This window comes from Taeniopygia guttata, chromosome 9 (assembly GCF_048771995.1).
Source record: "Taeniopygia guttata chromosome 9, bTaeGut7.mat, whole genome shotgun sequence".
Taxonomy (NCBI): domain Eukaryota; kingdom Metazoa; phylum Chordata; class Aves; order Passeriformes; family Estrildidae; genus Taeniopygia; species Taeniopygia guttata.
In genome coordinates this window covers 13,806,313-13,825,450 of record NC_133034.1, presented here as the reverse complement: position 1 = coordinate 13,825,450, position 19,138 = coordinate 13,806,313, and the positions used below count along the sequence as shown (strand labels likewise).

Here is a 19,138-nt window from a genome sequence, read left to right as displayed (position 1 = left end):
AATGTCTGACAAGAGGCAGACCAATGAGAGATGACCAAGGAGTTGCTTACATGGACTAAACATAGATAGGTCAATTTTTAATTGAATTCATAAGCTCCTTGGCTCCTTACAAGTCTGAGGGAGGGCAGTGGCTTTGAGAGGTTCTCCTGAAAAAAGCTGGTATTGAAAAACTATGTGGTAAAGTCTGTGTGGTGAGGCACAGTTATCTAGTGTTTTGCTGACTTGCTGGCATTGGCTGAAATTAGTTTGTTCTGCTGTTGAAGATCTATCAGAAAAGGAGCACTTGTTGAGTGCAGGATTTACTAAGTAGCTGAAGCATGTAAATCCTGGCACTGCTGCCATGGAGAAGGAGCTGACAAGCTGAGGAGATGGGCTGACAGGAGCCTCATGGAGTCCAACAAGTAGAAATTCAGAGTCCAACACCTGGGTAGGAACAATGTGTCACCCAGGTGGAAAGCAGTGCTACAAGAAGGGATGTGGTGGGTCTGGTGATGAAAAGTTGACCATGAGCTATATAAGGTGGTGAAAAGTCTCCTGGGCTGCATAAGACAGCCAGCATTAGAATTGCCAGCAGGTAAATCCTTCTCCCCTTTGCATTTTAGAATGCAGAACATGAATTTAGATTTTATTAAAAAAAAAACCCAAACAAACAGAAAACAGACATGAGCTTCCTAAATTAATTCTTGCTCATATGCAAAGCTAAGAACCTTCAGATGGGGATGCAATTAATACAGCATACACAAATGGGATTGTTAAATTCACATATATTTTGGTAGCAGTTTACACCTTTGTGTGCTGCACGATGCAAGGACAACAGTTCACTGGTTTACATGGACAGTGTCCAAAGCAGTCCGTTGTAGTAAATGTGTTGCTGTTTAAGTTAATGAAATGCTAAGCTTGTGTGGAATTTCCTGGCATTTATTTAAGAAAAACCATCTATAACCCACAAATGGTCAAGATGCTTAAACTGTAAAAATGCAAAGCCAAAAACCACTTGGTTACTGTGCTTTCAATTTAAAAAAGAGTAAACCACAGGATCATTTAAGCTGCAAAGCACCTTTATGATCATTGAGTCCAACCTTTAGCACGGCACTGCCAAGGCCACCATTAAACCATATCCCTAAGCACCATACCTACAAGTCTTTTAAAGTCTTTTAAACACCTCTTGGGACTCAAGCATTCTCCTGGACAGCCTGTTCCAATGCTTGACAGCCCTTTCAGAGAAGAATTTTTTCATAATTTCCAATCTAAACCTCCCCTGGCACCACTTGAGGTCATTTCCTCTTGTCCTATTGCTTGAGACAGACGCTCACCTCAACTACAGCCTTGTTGCAGGTAAATAGTAAATGCCAATGAAATTTCATTGGTTCCCTCTGTACCACAATACAAAGGTTCAGTATCAGAAGTCTGAAACTAACATATAAAAAAATTATTTGGAGTTGCTTGATGCTTGTTTGAAAACCAGAACATATTAAAAGTTGGTCAGAAAAGAGCAGGGAGTGGGAGACTTGAGTAAAGGGAATCTTTCCCATGGAGGTGTGCAGTGTTGGCTGTTTCTTTCTCTTTTGTTGAGGTTATTGTTGTTTGCTGACATATTCTATGCTTCACTCTTTCTTCTCTACTTTGCAGCTGCATTTGAATTTCTTGTATATACTGTGTATTTTATATGTGCTGGATGTTCTTTTTTTCTGTTATACTTGAATTTTTTTTGCACAGTTCTCAGGGTTGGCTTCCTTTAACCAGTAATTAGCAGTTGCTGAGTTGTTTGTAGACATAAGGCCTCTGATATCACCCTGTGTCTTTGTTTTCAAGGCTTCTGTCATGCTTTGCTCTTCTATGCAGCTTTTTGTTCTAGAATCATAGGTAATCCATTCTCTACAGAATAACCCATTTTTATTGGTATGTATTAGCTGTTACACACACAAATGTGAATTTGTACATTCAGTCTGTATGTGTGGGTGTACTTGTATTCATGTACAGCTTTTAGTTAGCTTTGGACAATTTTGTGATGTAACACTGAATGATTTCATATATGCATATATTTATGTATACTATTTATGGAACATATGTAGCAAATATTTATTTGTGTGTTATATTAAAAATATTTATATAAATAGATATTGGCTCACACAGTTGTCTGAAGCTAAGTAAAAGCCATGCAAGTCAGATGAGTCATCTATCATCTGGTCTTTAGGTAGTTGGTGGTAGAGTTGGACAGGCTAAAACAAAGCTCTGGGCAGGACAGGACAAGTGCAGAGGCCTGGTTATTCACTTAACACAGGGCCCATGGCCTGTTATCAGCAATGCCTTGTATGTAGGGTTACCCTATTCCCTTAAGAAAATGCTGTTGTAGGTATCCCATCTTTCACTTGCAAAGTTACAGTTACCAAGAGGTTCATGCATAAGTGAACACAGCGAGATTTTTTAGAACATGTACTGGTCTTCAATTATCCTGATTACAAGTACTTCCTACTGAAGATATAGCAAAAAGTAGCAGACACTGAACATACCTGTACAAACAACAAGCAGAGGCCTTATGTTTGATTTCTAAGGAGCAGGGAAGAAACTGATCTTAGAGTGGTGTCATGTTGCTGGTTGGAATCCTTGTCCTTGGAGACAGATTCTTTAGACAGAATTGATGTAGTCTCTTGAAGTGCCCTCAAGTATAATTCAGAAAAGAAAATAATTTGTTTTTGTTGTTATGCTCTTTTAATTACTGTGTTGTGGTTTTTAGTGAAGCTGGATCTTCCTTGTAAGGTGGATTTGGGTTTCAGTTTGTATTTGTCAGATAACTCTTGTTTGCTTTAAAAATGAGCAGTTTTAGCTTCTGGTGTATCATGTTACTGGTGAACAAGCCTGTTCAAAGAACAAAACTAAGATGAGTAGAGAATATGAGAAGGGGCGAACAATACACCAGCAAATTTCTTTTAGAATAAAAAAACCCAGTTTGTCACCATTCCTTAGCTCTTCACACTACTAAGAGGCTAATAAATAAAATTTTCTTTTGTGTAGGAGTCCTCCATTGCAGAACTGGTGGTCTGTCACTTGCTTTGTATAGGCTTTTATTCTTTGTGCTGTCAAACATATTTCTGATTGGCTATTTAATGTGGTTTTACTTGTAGGCAGATCAAATTCCAGGACAGCTTTCTCTGTTGCCTGCAATTCATCACTTTTTGTCACTGTGGATTTTTAAAACTCTGGGCTCCTATTTTTCAAGTTTCAGCTGTTCTTTTAATGTTCCCCATCTGTGTTTGCTGTTAGTGTTGTGTGATACCTGGCTTGAGCCAGATTTCTCTAGCTTAGTTTGAGATATAATCTCTCTTGGTATTAATATGTGAGAAAAATGCTGTAATATAAAAATAGCACTTCCTATCTTGAAGACGGAATCCAACCATAAATAGAATTAAACTTAGTATTTTACTACCTGCTATTTGTAATAATTAGAAAAATGTTAGAACTTTTTATAGGCTAATGCATGCTCACATCATTAACATGTGTTCAGTACATATTCAAGTGTGTTGAAATATTTTGGTGAGCTGATATATAACTGTAGACAATAAAAAGGAACTTTTAGGTTTAATTTAGTATGGTCTAGGTTTCTGGATTTATAAAAGTGTAATTATCAGCTTTTATTCTTGTGGACCTAATGTGTTCAGGGTTCATAGGTGGCTTGCCTATACTTGTACATACTTAATTGTTTATATTCTGAATAGTAGAAATGAAAACTTTTTTTTTTTAGAAGGTAGATATTATCATATAGACACCAGGTTTCTAGAAACTTTGTGGATTTGGAGCAACTCCAAGATAAATGTAAAGTAATCCCCTCATTAAGTGGTGCGTATTATGTCTTGCCGTCTTTCAATAGCAAGTCTATTGCAGTGTCCTCTGTGGAGAAGTGGAGGTGAGGTATGGGAAATGCTGTGCTTTTTGAAATGAGAGTTGTGCAGGAGGAATAAACGGCTACCTCCTCTGGCAGGGACTTAAAAGAATAGTAGCGAATTGAAAATCAGTGTCCTAGATTTCTGTTGCAAAACAGTTGCACAAATAACCCCTTCCCATAAATAATGTAGTGATCTTCCTGGCTTGGTTGCTGTGGATTGCAGCTATAGAATCAACTTAAACCACTGCCTATTTTAATACACAAAGTACTCTCTTTTGGGGGGGTGGGGGGGGGAAATCTTTATTGAGTGTGCTTGATTGATGTATTGATGTTAATGCAGCTACAAGACAAATTTGCAACTGAGGGAGCTAATGTGAAAGATAGATTTAAAGGCAATTTGTATCTCTTAGGCTGCTTTGCTCCTGTATATCTAGGTCACTTAACGTCTTCTGCAACCCTCACTGCTCTTTCTTCCAATCAGCAGCCCTAAGAGCAAGTATAACTTTAAAAATTAATGTAAGCTGTTGGGAGGAATTTGACTCTTGCTCAGAGGAAAGATACAAATGGAATTTGAGCATTTCAATTTTCTGAACTGGTAGCGAGCAGAAGTGTAATGTCTATAAGAAGACAGAAGACTGGAATGCCAGCAGCAGTAGTTGCAACTCTTAGTTTTGTGGTCTTTCTTTTGTGGGGCAGCTCTATAAAGGAATTGGTTATTGTGTCTCTGTTACTGACTCTGGGCTGTTGCTGGAAAGCTACAGAACTGCAGCTTAGACTCCATACTCTTGGCTGGGTCTTATTTCCTTTGGCTTACTGTGCTTGTATGTTTATCTTCTATGAAGTTGGTGTGATTAATAATCAGGAGTTTGCAAATCTGTTTAGCAGATTTTTATTTGGAATAAGAGACTAAAAGCTTTAAAGGACTTGTTAATTTGTTTGCCCTTCCCTTAGCGTATACCCTTTCTGATTTTTTTTTCTTTTTAAATGTGTGTGTTTATGGATGTGATTGCAGGTGTGGTAGCAAGCTTGATACACCTATACTACATAGGAACACCTTTGATGCTTCTTTATAGTGTATTATTTTTATTGATGCTTCATGGAATGAGTAGGATGTCAATAAATAATGTAATACAGCCAATTTTTTGTTTCCCAGAAGTTTCCAGCTGAGTCTTCAGGGTTATAGAAAAAGCTGTTAATTAGTTCATAACTGTGACTGGTAATTCATACTGTTGAGTTTCATCCTATTTCTGGTACTTAGACTGAAAAAGCAGATGATGACCTATCCTAATCAATTTTCCCTTTCCTAACTTCTTGCAGCTTTTCTCTCTCTTGCTGATTTCATCAGTATACTTCTATTTCTGTAGTCATTTAATTGAAACATGTACAAAATAGACCTTCTAGTATTGCCCTTGAAAGTAGATTTCAGCTGACCAAAGGCTACATTAGTTGAAATTATGTATACTAGAACTTGAAACATAGACGCCCATCCCTTCCACTATTCTGCTGCAGTTATTTCATGTGCATTTGCTGCTCCTGCTGTAGCTTGTGCTCCTGGGGTCAGTGGCAGAAGCCCAGAGTGAGTGGGACAGAGCGAGCTGTGTGTGCGGTGGGGGAGGTTCATGTGATTGTGGTGATCCCTGCAAATTTACCCACCAAAGATGAAGCCATGTCTCATTTGTTTTGCAGGAGGAAGATGTAGTTAAAATCAGAATATTAAAGTAACTATGAAGCCTAACAACAATTTTTTTGCATCTTTAGATATTCAAGAATTTTATGAAGTGACCTTATTGGACAATCCAAAATGCATTGATCACTCTCAGCCATCTGAACCAATACAGCCTGTGAATACCTGGGACTTCTCCAGCCTTCCAAGCACAACAGTGACATCAGAAACATTGCCCAGCAGCCTTAGCCCCAGTGTAGAGGTATGAGATAGAAATCTGTCTTATTTTCTTGTTGAGACTATTAGTTCAACATCGTTCTCTAAGTTTCCTTTATTTTATAAAATATTAATTTTCAAAGAAAATATACATTATTAAGATCAATAGTCATAGGGGATTTAATTATTGAAATGTTTTATAACATGTATGCATTTTGCTTAGTCAAAAATTTATAAACTCATTTGTCAAATGTACCATTAAGTGACCATTAAACTGGATTTATGCTTTGATTTTGGAACCTCGCTGACAGGTTTAGTATGCTTATACTCATCCATAATTGTGACTCTTGAGTCATTACTTCATTAATTATTTGGGAAATCTGAGGCTGTGTCTTTCTGATTAGTAACCTTTTTAGTCTGATCATAAGAAATTCTCTGTTACTTCTTTATGCTCTGGAAGGACTTGTTTTTGAAAACAGCCAGTTGTCACTAGTGAGTGGTGAGAAAAATAATCAGGAAAATGCACATTGATGTACATTTTTCACTAAAACAAAATCTCCCTGCTCAGTTTAAACTTAAAATGGTCCTTGAATATGTTCACATTAGAGTTATTATCTGTCCCCAAAGAAGTGAACCTAATTTGAAGTGTGCCCCGGAAACTTACAGCACTGGAAAAAGTGTGTGAATTACTCAGTAACTGAAGGCAATGTGCTTTGCTGATCCATTTTCATGAAATGATTGTAGAGCTCAGGAGGAGCACTGGGAGAGGGCTGGAGCTGCAGCTTGTAGGGAAGCTTGGGAACTTGTACTGCTCAGCAAGAGAAAGGGGCTGGGATGCTTTAATGAGTGAACCTTTATCAGGGGCTGTTGGGACTGTGGAAGAAGGTTCACTCAGCTGCAAATCATAAGTGTGTGATGTGCTAATTAGCTTGTACAGGTAAAAAAAATGCTTGTACTCATTCTAGCTTTTTTCAAATCTGTCATACTGAAGCTAGTATGAAATATATCAGAAATGCTTTAAAGGAAGTAGTAGATGAAATCCAAAACTTGTATACTTTTGGAAAGTAAAAAATGACCAGTGGATAAAAGGTCAGCCAAGCCAGGGGCATGAGTTATATATTGCAAAGAACATCCATTTAAATATCTTTACATGCAAAAACTCAGCAGCCTAGGCATACTGTATTTTTCAGGTTTGTTAGTAATTGAGCACTGAGGAATTAAAATTCTAGTTGAACTTGCAATGTGGGAATAGATTATTTTCTTTGATTTTTTTGTGATTCTTGGTAACACAAGATTATTATTATAATTTAAATTGTGTGTCACTGTGGGATCTATTACCTGAAATTGCATATAGAAGGCCACTGTCACCACAGTCACCTGAATGAATGATCGTGATTGGAGGAAATGGGGTAATGCTAGGGTATATGAGAAATAGCATGGAAAAGGCCATTGTGATATTTGCCTGTATTTCATCATCTAAATCTACAGCTTAGAGCTGTGGAATGTCCCTTCCTGCAGGTATGGTGGGAATGGCATCTCTTAGAAGTGGGAGCAAAAAGGAGCTTTCAACAGGAGGGTAGGCAAGGAGAGGCAAAGCTTATTTTGTCTACTGAGCTGTTTTGAAATAAGCTGGTTATAATTTATTTCATGTCTGCATGTACAGGGAACTTAATGAGGCAAATTGAGAGTCACTGCAGTTGCTCTTAGTCATGGTGGATGGGTGAAGTTACTGGAAATGGCAAATAGACAAATTCTATCTTTTACAAACTGAATGCATAAGAGTAAGGCAGGAGAGAGTGATTTAGGATTAACTGGTATAGGGAATGATTCTACAGTTTTTTGGTAGCTCCTTGAAAGTCATAAATGAGCTAAATAACAGCTGTCATAGTTGTTGAAGACAGCTTTGTCAAACAATTTCTTTCTACTGTGGTAGAAAGGTTCAAGAGGTCAAAACCTCTTATTTATCTTTTGAGATTATATATCACTTAAAGTTTTCAAAAAAATGTGTCCTAGTTTGGGTTATTAGTGAAAACTTTCTGATTAAATTAGAAATTGAACCACGGGAAGAGAACATTATGTTGCTGCTTCACCAGCTAAGACTAGAATGAAGCCATGGGCCGGTGAAGTAATTAATGTTCTACATTTTTGCTAAACTAATAGAAGTTAAATAGTTAACAATTGGTTTCTCAGAAAAGGTCTGAGTAATTTTAGAGTCTTAAGGTGAGTCAACCATGGCATGTTAATAGATTAAAAGAACACATTATTGGCATAAGTATGGTGTAAAACTCTTCTGTTCTACTTGGTCTACATAAGGCTTTGCTGGAGATATTGCCAAATTTGAGGTACCATGGTGTGAAAAAGATGTTTAATTTCAGTGCTTAGAAGAAATTGACATGGAGTATCTAAAGCCTGGAAAGAAACGAAGATGGGCAAGCTTTGGTGCTGCTTGAAAGAATTGAACATTTTATTGGGAACAAAAAACTTTCCTGTGTTTATAAAATGTGGAAAAGATAATATTTTGCTCTTATTCATGATGTTCTAGGCTTACACAATGGAAATAGACTCACAAAAACATTTAAAATATTTTCCTGAGCACCAGAATAGCATAGCACATGGCCAGTCTCCCTTATTGAAGGTCTTTGGAGGCAGCATAATGGTCTTAAAGGGCTTAATGTTTTGGGGATTTTTTTTCATCCCTGTAATGCACCTAGGAACAGTGTAATGGAATTGAGGATTCATGTCCCTACCAAAACATTTTGTTATTAGGTAAATATACTCCAAATTCTAGTAGACTGAGCTTGAAGCACATATTTGATGCTGTGAGATTTGTCTTATGATGTTGCCACTGTAGGATGTTTTCTGCTTCCCCTATAGGAGAAACAGATTTCTGAAGTGGGGAATAGTGTGTGATGTTAAATCCAGGCTTTGTGGTTATTCACTCCCAGCCCCCTGCAGAAACTGTTTCCAGCCCCTTACAAGTGTAGTGTTGTCCTTGGATCTTTCTGTGTTGTAGATAAAGGTGTAACTTAATTACAAAGCTGCGTCTTTAGTTTTTTTCTCATGTACAATTGCACTGCCAGGAACACAAGGCCTTGTCCTTGACATTGCACCGATGACAACAGGCACATTATCATGGCAAGGTCACTAATGCACTGAAAGGAAGAATTGCTTGATTTGGGAAAGCTCACCAGAGCTGTGAGTGTCTGTTCTCAGCTGCACTGTTTGCCTCTCCAGTCCAGTCTGACGGCCATGCTGGTGTTACCTAACAGAACCTGATAGGGTATAGATTACTGTATTTTTCCAAGTGGCCTGGACTTGAGCATTTATGACAAAGCTACCTGTCTTCCTGCATATTTTTTGTCTTGAGTATAGTGTGAAAATCACAGTTGTTTGACCTTCAGTATATGAAGGTCAGGTTTTAGATTTACTTCCAGTATTTAAAAAACATAGCTGCATATATCGATGCTGATCCCAGTTCATGTGAAACTGAGAACAAGCTTTTCTCCCAGTCTCCGTCACTTACAGTAAGTGCTACCTTGTATTGCATTAGTTAGATTACTGTTTCCATGTTAATTTGGAAGGTGAACAAATTTGAAAAATTGTGGTTTGGCATGGGTTTCATTTTTGTTCTTCTAGTATATCTGAATTGTTCTTCTAGTATATTGCTCTTCTAGTATATCTTAGTTTAGCTTCCAAATAAATATGAAAATTGTCACATAAATGTATATATGTTTTTATTGACCTTAATTCTTTCTTCTTCAGTGACTGGTTTTTTTTCCTTTATATACCTGGTAGGCAATACTTTTTGCTTAATATTTTAAAATTTATTTTAAATTGCAAGGAGAAATTCTCATGTATTCACAGTTTATATTGCACATACTTGCTATGTATGTTATGTGAAAATTTATGTTTTAATGCTTAATGCCTTTTGGTTTCAGTAATGCTTTTTTTAGCTATTTAGGATATTAAAAAAATTGATTTTATATTTGGTTTTAATAAACTCAAGGGCATAATAATTCCAGTACAGCATGTGTTTAATCAAGTGATATTTTTGCTTGCTGAAATTTACAAGAGACTGGGGGGGATTTGGGTTTAGTATATCTGGTTTTGTTCATAGCTAGCTTTTTAAAAATAAATTCTCACTTTTCAGACTTTCAAGGCTGCTGTCCAGTTCAGTGTTAGTTCATTAACCAGCCACAAGCAGACTGTATGCACTTTGACATTATTTTAAATCTGTTCTGTGTTTTGCCAGGCTGGTGAGCCCACAGGTGATACGAATGGAATGGCTTTTTTCTTGCTCGGGCATTGTCAGCCTTTGAATGAATGTATTTCAAGCCTGTTTCTTTTATATTGCTGATAAATTTTTTTTTGCTGTAGTTACTGTGGGCCAAATTAATATTCTTCCAGCTGACACTTTAATGGTATATGTGAGAGTTGCATGAGAGTGGGAATATAATGCCCCCCTAAAGAGATTAAGGATTGAATTACAAGAACTTTCTACACAGCTGACTTTGGGAATGACTTTTTAGCAATGTGTGCTTGTGTATATACATAGAATAGTGGTATACAAACTTAGGTTGCCTGAGGACTTCTCATGGCACGTAGCCTACTTCTGTTTTTTCCTTCCTGCTTCTGAATCCAAAGACTGGAGTTTGAAATCCCCATAGGTTGTGTAAAGTTGGAACTACAGATTGCAAGTTTTCCTGCTTACAGCAATCTGTTTTCTTTTGCATGCTCTATATTTCTGGGAACGTTATTTAACAGTTTTATTTGTTTCAATCTCCAGTACAAAATGATGGGGGGGGGGGGGGGGGGGGGGGAAACACTCAAAAAAAAAAAAAAAAAAAAAAAAGAAAAGAGAATGATTCAAGACAGTGATAAAGCAGGAAAGGAATGTTAATCCTTTCAGTACTAGAAACTAGTAAAAAAAACAATGTGTGCAATCTGAAAAGGAGGAAAGGTTTATCCCTTTCCTTGTGTGCATTAACTACTGAGCTCAAGTGTGCCTGGCAAAGCGAACAAATGTGCAAGAGGATCTGGGCGCTGTGTGAGCAGAGCTGTGCGGCGGGAGCGGCCCCGGGAGCTGCTTGCTGTGATCTCTGGTGCCATCTCTAGGCGGGACACTCGCTGTTTGACAAACGCGCGAGTGACTGGAATCACTGGAAGAAATTTCTGACCTAATTGAGTAGTGTATTGCTAAGGAAATAGTCTCGTGGCTTTCTTTTTTATTTTTAAATCCGTAGGATTTGTTTTAGTATTTTAATTGTTTTAAACCAGAGACGTTAAGATCTTTTATGTTTAGCTTGAATTTAAAAGTAGCCTCAATAATTTGATTTTAGATGTTGAAGAAACCTCACTGAACAATGTCTCAAAGGAAAGTTTTTGCTTTAGGACATGGAACTCAATCTGAAGTCTCTCACAGTTGCATGAGGACACCTTTGTATTTAGTGGGTAATGGTGTGTGAAGGACTTTGGTCTGATTTGTGGTTTTCCCATCTATCTGCACATGCCTATGTGTTTAGTGTCTGGCATGTAGAGACTGGCCAGCTCATTCTCTTCTAGGGCCTTTTGCCAAATTCTTTTTTCATACAAAGAAAGCAAGAGAAGAAGTAAGGAAACAGCTGATAGTTCTGCAATTTCAGCTAAAATTTGATGCCAAGGCAAAGTGGAAAGAAAACTTGCTAAACATCTTGCAATTACAAAATAGCTCAGTATCACCTATGAGGTGGGAAGGATTTTGACCAGCTAAGTCTTAAAAATCTCAAGAACTGGAAATGCAAAACTTTTCTGGTCAATCTGTTCCAATGCTTGACTATCCTCGTGGTGAAAAAACTTCACCCTATTTTTGATTGAAATTTATGTTTCAATTTATTTGTAGTTTCTAGGGTTTTTCCATCATGCAACATGGACTTGGCTTTGTCTTTGGGCTAACCCCAGTGTAGGTACTGGAGGGCTGCTTTTAGGTTCTGAACTCTTTATCCAAGCTTAAACAAGCACTGTAGCCTCATCCTCTCTTTAAGGGTCAAGGCTTCTGAAAACCCTCTCACCATCTAATGGCCCTCTGCAGGTTATCAAAATCCTTGTATTGAGACCTCAGAATGGAATGCTGTGTTCTAGATGCCCTACTCAAAGTACCAAGCTAAGGGGAATAATAATTATATGTTACGACTGGCTGTGTTTCTGTTAATGCAGCTCCTGTTCACCTCCTTTGCTGTTAAGGCATGCTGCAGCTTGTGTTCGCTCTGCTCAGAATCTGTCAATGTGAATATTTTGAAAAGGATAAAGTTAAACTAACCTCATTTTCACCTACAATATGGGAGTTGTCTTTGTTTACAAAGCAAACAGTAATGTCTTCATAACCTTTTAAAAATTGTGATAGTCTTGTATAACTTCTTACTAGGATAAGCTCATGTAGTCTGGAGGAAAGAATTTTGTATGTCTGGTTCCTCGTGCAATTAAAAAAATCTGTGTTTAATCAGTAGCAGTTTGTATTCAGAATGGAATGGTACCTCAAGCAGTTAATCATGATCTTAGAGGAAGTCTTGTGAGGAGATACCTGCATATGTAGAGTACATTATTAAAGTGCAGGATGCTCTAGTTCTGTTTTTATGTTTCTGAATTTTAACTCCAATATCTTCACCTTCACCGTGTAAAGTTATTCTTACCTGTTGTATTAACAAGCTGTTCCAGTGAAAATCCCCGACCTGTTGCACTATGTTCAAATACCTTCTTTGCCTTAATATTTATAAAGATTCAGTACTGGTTAGCTTGATGATATGCTATGTCTGATTGTTGTACTCCCTGTTATTGCACTGGTTCTTTATGCCTGTATCTGTGTGTGTGTGTATTGCCCATTATTTATATCAGCTACTTCTCTGCACACATGATGTGCTTTTTTATTTCAGCAGCTAGGATAGTCCTGGGCTACTCAGGAGCTTCATTGCTTTCCCTGTGTTAACTTTACAGTGAGGAAATGGTATTTGGCTTGCTATATATTTTGCCTTCAATTCTTGAAATTCAGGCTGTTTATACAAGGAAAAGAATGTAAGTCTTGAACCAAAGCTGAAAAAGTCTTCTAGGGGCAGGCTTCTGATCAAAGTGAATTCAAAAGCAAATAAACGAAATCCAGATACTCAGTTCAGGATGTATACACAAGCAATAAAACTCTGCTGTTTCTAAATGTCTCAATTTAGAAGTAAATAGAGAACTTAAAAATTCACTTTTTAAAAAAAATCTAATTGTTTTTTATCAACTTGTAATAGTTACATCTTGCAGCCAGATTCAAAGGTAGCTATATAAATTATGACATCTTACTCTTTTAGTGCTTTCTTTACTAATGTAGCTGAGAAAATGCTTGCGGATATGATAGTGCTTGATCTTTGAGTCTTTATGTCTCCTCAAATATGCTGAGGTTGGGCATTTGACGTTCCCTTGCGAGGCTGAGCTGAGCCTGCTTCTCTAGTTACACCTGTGACAGCTCTATGTTGTGTGGCTTTTCTCTTAGAATCCAAGAGCAAATTAGCATTTAAATAACCACATGCACTTTTAGATTTGTGGATAGATGAAGAAATTATTCATTTGCAAAATCAGTATTTTCCAAAGCATTGTTCTCATATGCATGATTTATTTCTATGCATAGTTTATCTGTGCATGAATTTTCCTTTATTTAGTTATCTGGTGGCTTTGTAGATAGAATCTGCCACACTGGAAAAAAAATAAGCCTGTGAAGGTACAAAAAGTGACTGCCAAACATAGCCTGAAAGAATTCGTAAGTAATTCAAGGAAAGAAAAACCCATCTCTTACCTTTGTGTGAGAAAGAGAATCATCCTTTGTTTTTTTAATGTTAACGTCAGGAATAGTGGTGAATGGAGATGCATTTTTGCCTCTGGCCAAGCTGTATAGAATAGTTGTTACTGCTTGTTAATGGGATCACTTGGAGCTGACAGGACAGAAAGATTTATTTTTAATACAAATGAATGACATTGAAGAAATCATAATGTTTCTCACAAATTCAGTAGAATCATAGTTGTTTTAATGATTAACAGCACTGTGTGAAAATGTCTTACTCTTCAGTGCATGAAAGGATGACTTCATGCATTTCATGATTATGATTCAATCTTTCTGTTCCTTCTCACAATACAATTTAAAGGAAAGAAGGTTCTAAGTTATTTTATGAAATTGTTTAATTGCAGTAGTTTTATTTCAGGATTTTTTTACCTATATCTCATTTTGGAAAACTTTCTTCTGGTCTCCAAAATTTACACATACTTGCTCATTCAAGGTGTTTTATGATTTGTTTTCAAAAAGCTGTATTTTTTTTTCTTATGAAAATGTTAAACCTCCCGAACATTTGAGTCTTGATCAATATTTTTTTAAACATTTACTTCTTCTATATACAGTATTTCCAGTGAAAAGGCTGCAGAAACTGCTTTTGGGCTAGGAAATAATTTTTTTATGCTAAGTGCTCTTACCTTTGAGTGTTTATCTCTCTGTACACTATATTTATGAAAATGTGCATTAGTGTTTGCCACAAAATCTTTTAGTCTACCGGTATGGAAATTTTTCCCCTGTGTGTGGACATTGTTAGCTGAAGATGGGTCTTGAGAGAACCATGTGCAGTTAGCAGAAGGACTTTTAATCCATCATAGTGCTGCAGTGCTTGGTAAAGGGCTCTGATGTACCTTGGTTGTGCATCCTGCTCTGATTTGTGCAGTGCATACATTGCTACATTTCAAGCACACTTGTTATGAGATGACTTTGAAATGTTTAGGGCGCTTGTTCATGACGAGCAGCTTGATCACAAATCCTCAGCAAAGGAATGCCTTTTCCTCACCTCTCTGGTTATACCTCTTTTACATCTCATAGTCTGTATCTGAGCTTGAAGGAAGCGCTTTGCTGTTACAGGACTAAGGGGTCTTGGGTCTTGTTGGAAGGGTGGTGGCAAGTGGAAGAGGAGAAAAATGATACGGTAATGACCCTTAGTTCTAAAAGTATCCCAAAGAAGGCAAGAGAACAAAAAATTGAGATTCAAAGTGATTTATTCTCAACATAAGCTAATTGTAGCCAGGATTAATCTGCAGAAGCTTAATGTTGTACGAAGGTGGCTGAGGAAAATTTCAGTGGTGAGCAGGATTGTTAATCTTTGCTCTTCGTGGACAGAGCACGAGGGACAAGCCAAGTTTCCATGTGCTATTTGAGTTCCTAGAGCTGTTTGTGCAGGAAATGTACATTTGGACTGATTGCATGTCTTGTATTAGTCATTGAAGATGTTTCTGGCCTAGATACTGGACATGTGCCAAGTTACCTAAAAATGCATTTCCTTAGTTTTCCTTAACTTTTTGGATACTTGTACTTTGTTAATGTCTCCAAACCTTACAGTCTTCCCAAAAGAGTACTTAGGAAATGCAAGAATTTCTTTGTGTGATGCCTTGTGTGTGTTCAGCTATGAAGGTAATCCTTCCCTCCCTTCTCTGACTCAGGAATGTTTCATCCGCCTAATTTGTTCTTTTTTGTTTTTTTTAAGTTAGAACTTTTAGCCTTCTGTCTGGGTTCAGCCAGTTTCAGCAGTCTGAAAGATGCATATTTTTCCCACTGATGCTTTGTAGCAATGAGAATTTCACCTACGTGGTCACAGCAGAAATTCTTCACAGATTTTAAAGACAGTGTAAAAATTAAAAATATCTCTGTCTTGTCTTGGACATATAAAGTAAAAATCATCATCTTAGTGGTTTAATGGTTTAAGATTTATCTTAAAATTGCATTCAAGTTTGTCCTACAAAGATAACACCTGCCCATAAAATAAAACACGTGGTTTTGGAAAGGCTAGTTTCCTTTTATACCTCCTTCCCCCCTTAGTAGTCCCCCACCCCACCACTTCTTCCAGTATATGTGGAAGTGCTGGGAGCAAAGTTGCAGAAAGTTTAAAGGGAGTGCTCAAGATGCACAGTATATTCTAGAGTTGTTTTGATTGATGCAAAATACAGTCAGTTGTACGTCTTGGGGTAAAAACAAAATGATACAGATGAGATTTAATAGCTTGAAATTACTCCTAGATTTTTTTTTCTATATAATTCATTGTGTTTCCAGTAAAGGTGTTAAGTGGGGGTCTTAACAGGACAAGATAGTGGGAACTGAGTTTACAAGCTGCTTTCAATGCCTCTTGTGTGAAATTAATAAGGTTCTTACCAATGTATGGAACTGTCAGGTTAGTGGGGAGGTTCTTTTCTGCCCAGGAGTTAGACTTTGCCCAGCCGTGCTAATTAGGCTGGGAAGACAATGCCTGCATATTCAAACTTTGCCTTGTCACTGCATTACAGCCTTACAAAAGGAAATGAAATTCTAGGTTAATTCAAGGCTCAAAATAGCATTTCTCTTGCAATATGCATTACTCTTTCCTTGCCACTTTCTTCTCTCCCCGATCTACATGGAATATTCCATTCATTACTGCTTAGGAAATCAGTTATTTTGCAGTCTGCAAATGCTGAAATGACGTTAGAGGAGAAATACTTGTTTGCAACCAAAACTATTTTTGAAAAAACGCTTCACTGTAGAAATTCTAGCCAGCTAAGAAAAGCTGAATTGAGATTTTTTGCTGTAAAGTAATTTTGTATTGCATTTCATCAAATGATTCCCTGTGATGCTCATGTGTTAGGTAATCCTGACAGAGGAGTATATGAAATAGAATACGAAGAGGTACTTAACTGGTATGGAACAGGATTTGACATCTTTTGTAGAATATTTGCAAGGATACATTTAAGTTTTTCAGATATAGATAACCAAAAGAGGTTAAGAATTTTTCATGAAACTTAAAGCATTTGTATTTTAGCCTGCTGCTTTTTCTCCACGGTGTTTCTACCTCTGAATGAATCCAAAGGGAAACCTGGCACTCACTCAACTGTTTTGACTATTAAATAAGTGTGTTTTTTCTCATTCTGTTGAGATGGTGTTTAGCTGTGACTGAAAATAAACCTTTTAAATGTTTGGATATATACCTGCTATGCTGAAACAATGGATTGCTTATGCATTGTAACAACAAAGGTAAGACGATAAAGCTTTTGATTACTGCCTACAATCTCGGAAGTTCTTGCTGAATCTTTCTTCCAGTTTTTGCTGCTTGTAATGAAAATGCCTTGATGGTTTTCTTGTGTTGATCTTTTTTAAACTTGAAACTGCACAGATCGTCAAAATAAATTCCATGGTTGTTGCTAAGAACAATCATAGATGTTAATGCTTTGAAGAACTAATTTATGCACATATTGAAAAGTGTAGTAGAATGTTTTTTTTCTCCTCATTCTGCAGTAAGGCACTCTTTTGTAAAAATTCACTCTCTTTAAATGTGCTAAAATAGTAGTTTGCTTTTTATTCCAGAATAAGAATTCCAAATGATGTTTTACATAACCTTTATCAGGACATGTTTAAAATAATCATCAAAGAGAAGAAGGTGAGTCTGGCAAGCTGTGTTAGGGATGGATATATTTCAAGATGCTTTATTATTTTGACATCTTGCTTCTTTGAGATGAAGACACCCAGATAACTTAGAGTCATTACTTCTGTGGTAGGATAAAGTTTTATGTAAGTTTGTTTTTAATGAAGTCCACTTGTAACTGCTAAAGATAAAATCTGATGCATAAACTTAATATATTAGTACTGTGCTTGTGAAATATGGACTTGGTTAGTTTGGTTTTTTGGAGGCTTTTATTTTCTTTCAAGTAGTAAAATTGTTCTGTATTGCTCCCCTTTCCCTGGATGTTGAGATAGTTGCTAGTTTAATTTTTTTTTTTTTTGACAGACTGATTTAACTTCTAGCATTCTTCTGGATAATTTGAAACCATAAAACTTGCTTATATGAACTTCTCCTTCTCAAGAAGTAGGATAAAATTGAACATCTTTAAGAATATTAGATTAATTAGGGATAGCTTTTATAAAAGAAAATATGCTTTCCAGGTTTTTTGACACAAGGAAGCAAAGGCTGACTGGAATGAATAAAATTATCTTGTCTCTAACTAGCAAAGGAGTCTTTCTGGTGTCTGAACTGTCACAGTTCTTTTGGAAGTTAAATATACCCTTTAAAATCATGTTTGAGTGATATTAATTTGTGGAATTTCAGCTTTATTTATTTTAGAATATTCTCTTTTGTACAGTGAGATTGGTATTGGTTATTATTTCATTTCAGTTATATTGATATATGCACCTTAATTTTACTGTGCTTATTTTAGAAAAGGCAGAGCTGTCATTTTTATCGCTGAAGTGCATATCTTTAGTTTTATTTTGTGCATTTGTTCACATTCACATATCTACTTGTCTAAGAACAGAAAGACAATTTATATGGAAAGTTAAGCCAACAGAAAACATTCTGTGAAAAAAAGAGAGCTGTTTTCTAGTATGATTAGCCTAGCTCTGTGCTGCTAGGAAAGTAAGACTGCTCACAGAAATGTTGCACAGGAGAGGGAGAAATCATCTCTGCACAGCACAGACTTACATGGGTTAGACTGATCTTGCAATTCTACCTGGAGTTATCAGCACTTCATCCTTCCTGCCTGCTTCTTGTGAAGTTTTGGCCTCATTTAACTAAATGCTGCTGTACTACCTTGTAGCATCAACTAAAGCTGTTTATTTAAAGTGGGGCTTAGAAAAGAGCTGTGTGCTTCCCTGTGTACCTGTGTGTATCTAATTACTTGGAAGTTGTGGTCTAATGAAAAGTACGTTCCTTGGTTTTGTGCATAAACCTATATTTCAAATCTCAAGAAAAATCAATGCATGTAAGGCAATTTTGAAATTAGCATTAATATAATGTATGATAGGATTAGGAAAAATGTTAAATGCTTCCCCTTTCTGTACCTTGAGTGGAGGCATATTTGAAACAATTCATTGTTACTCATTTCTGAGTAGGGAAGAGAAGAATTTGGCCAGTGTAATGAATTTTCTAGTGGATTTCAGAAGTCTTTTGTAATTTGATCTGTGATTCTTCTATTTTGCTTAGTTCAGAAATCAGATCTAGTCACAATAGGTGAACAGGTTGTTAAACTAATTTCTCTCCTGTCTTCAAAGGTTCTAAGTGGTTTACTTTCCCCAAATCTAGTGCAAAGAATACTGATTAATACAGTATTTTTTCCTCCTTATGTGGGCACATTGGCTTGATGTAGGTAGGCAAATTTGCATCACTGCAACCATGGATACTATTAAGAGCAGGCACGTGGGCTGAGCTTACAGTAATGATTTTTATTTAAGTCACAGTTTTAAATGAGTTCATGGCACTTAAAAATACAGAATATGGAAAGTCGTTGATTCTTCCAGAAAAGCAATTTTTAGCAGTCATTCTTAACTTTGTTCCATAGTATACTTCCAGTAAAGGAGTTGGATTTAAAATGACAGTGATCTA

The 19,138-nt window shown here is 36.7% G+C and overlaps 1 protein-coding gene across 13 annotated transcripts in view; it reads left to right on the top strand.

The window, feature by feature from the left end:
• Positions 1 to 19,138, top strand: part of DLG1 (discs large MAGUK scaffold protein 1) — a 142,136-nt gene that overhangs the window by 8,934 nt on the left and 114,064 nt on the right. For 11 of the 13 annotated variants that reach the window (XM_041718157.2, XM_041718155.2, XM_041718153.2 and 8 more), the window contains exon 3: positions 5,639 to 5,805. In XM_041718157.2, coding sequence (XP_041574091.1) covers positions 5,639 to 5,805 — 167 coding nt within the window. Of the gene's footprint in view, positions 1 to 5,638; positions 5,806 to 16,133; positions 16,798 to 19,138 lie in introns of those variants that run through there. The other 2 variants (XM_072933281.1, XM_030280155.4) reach the window with 2 other exon arrangements.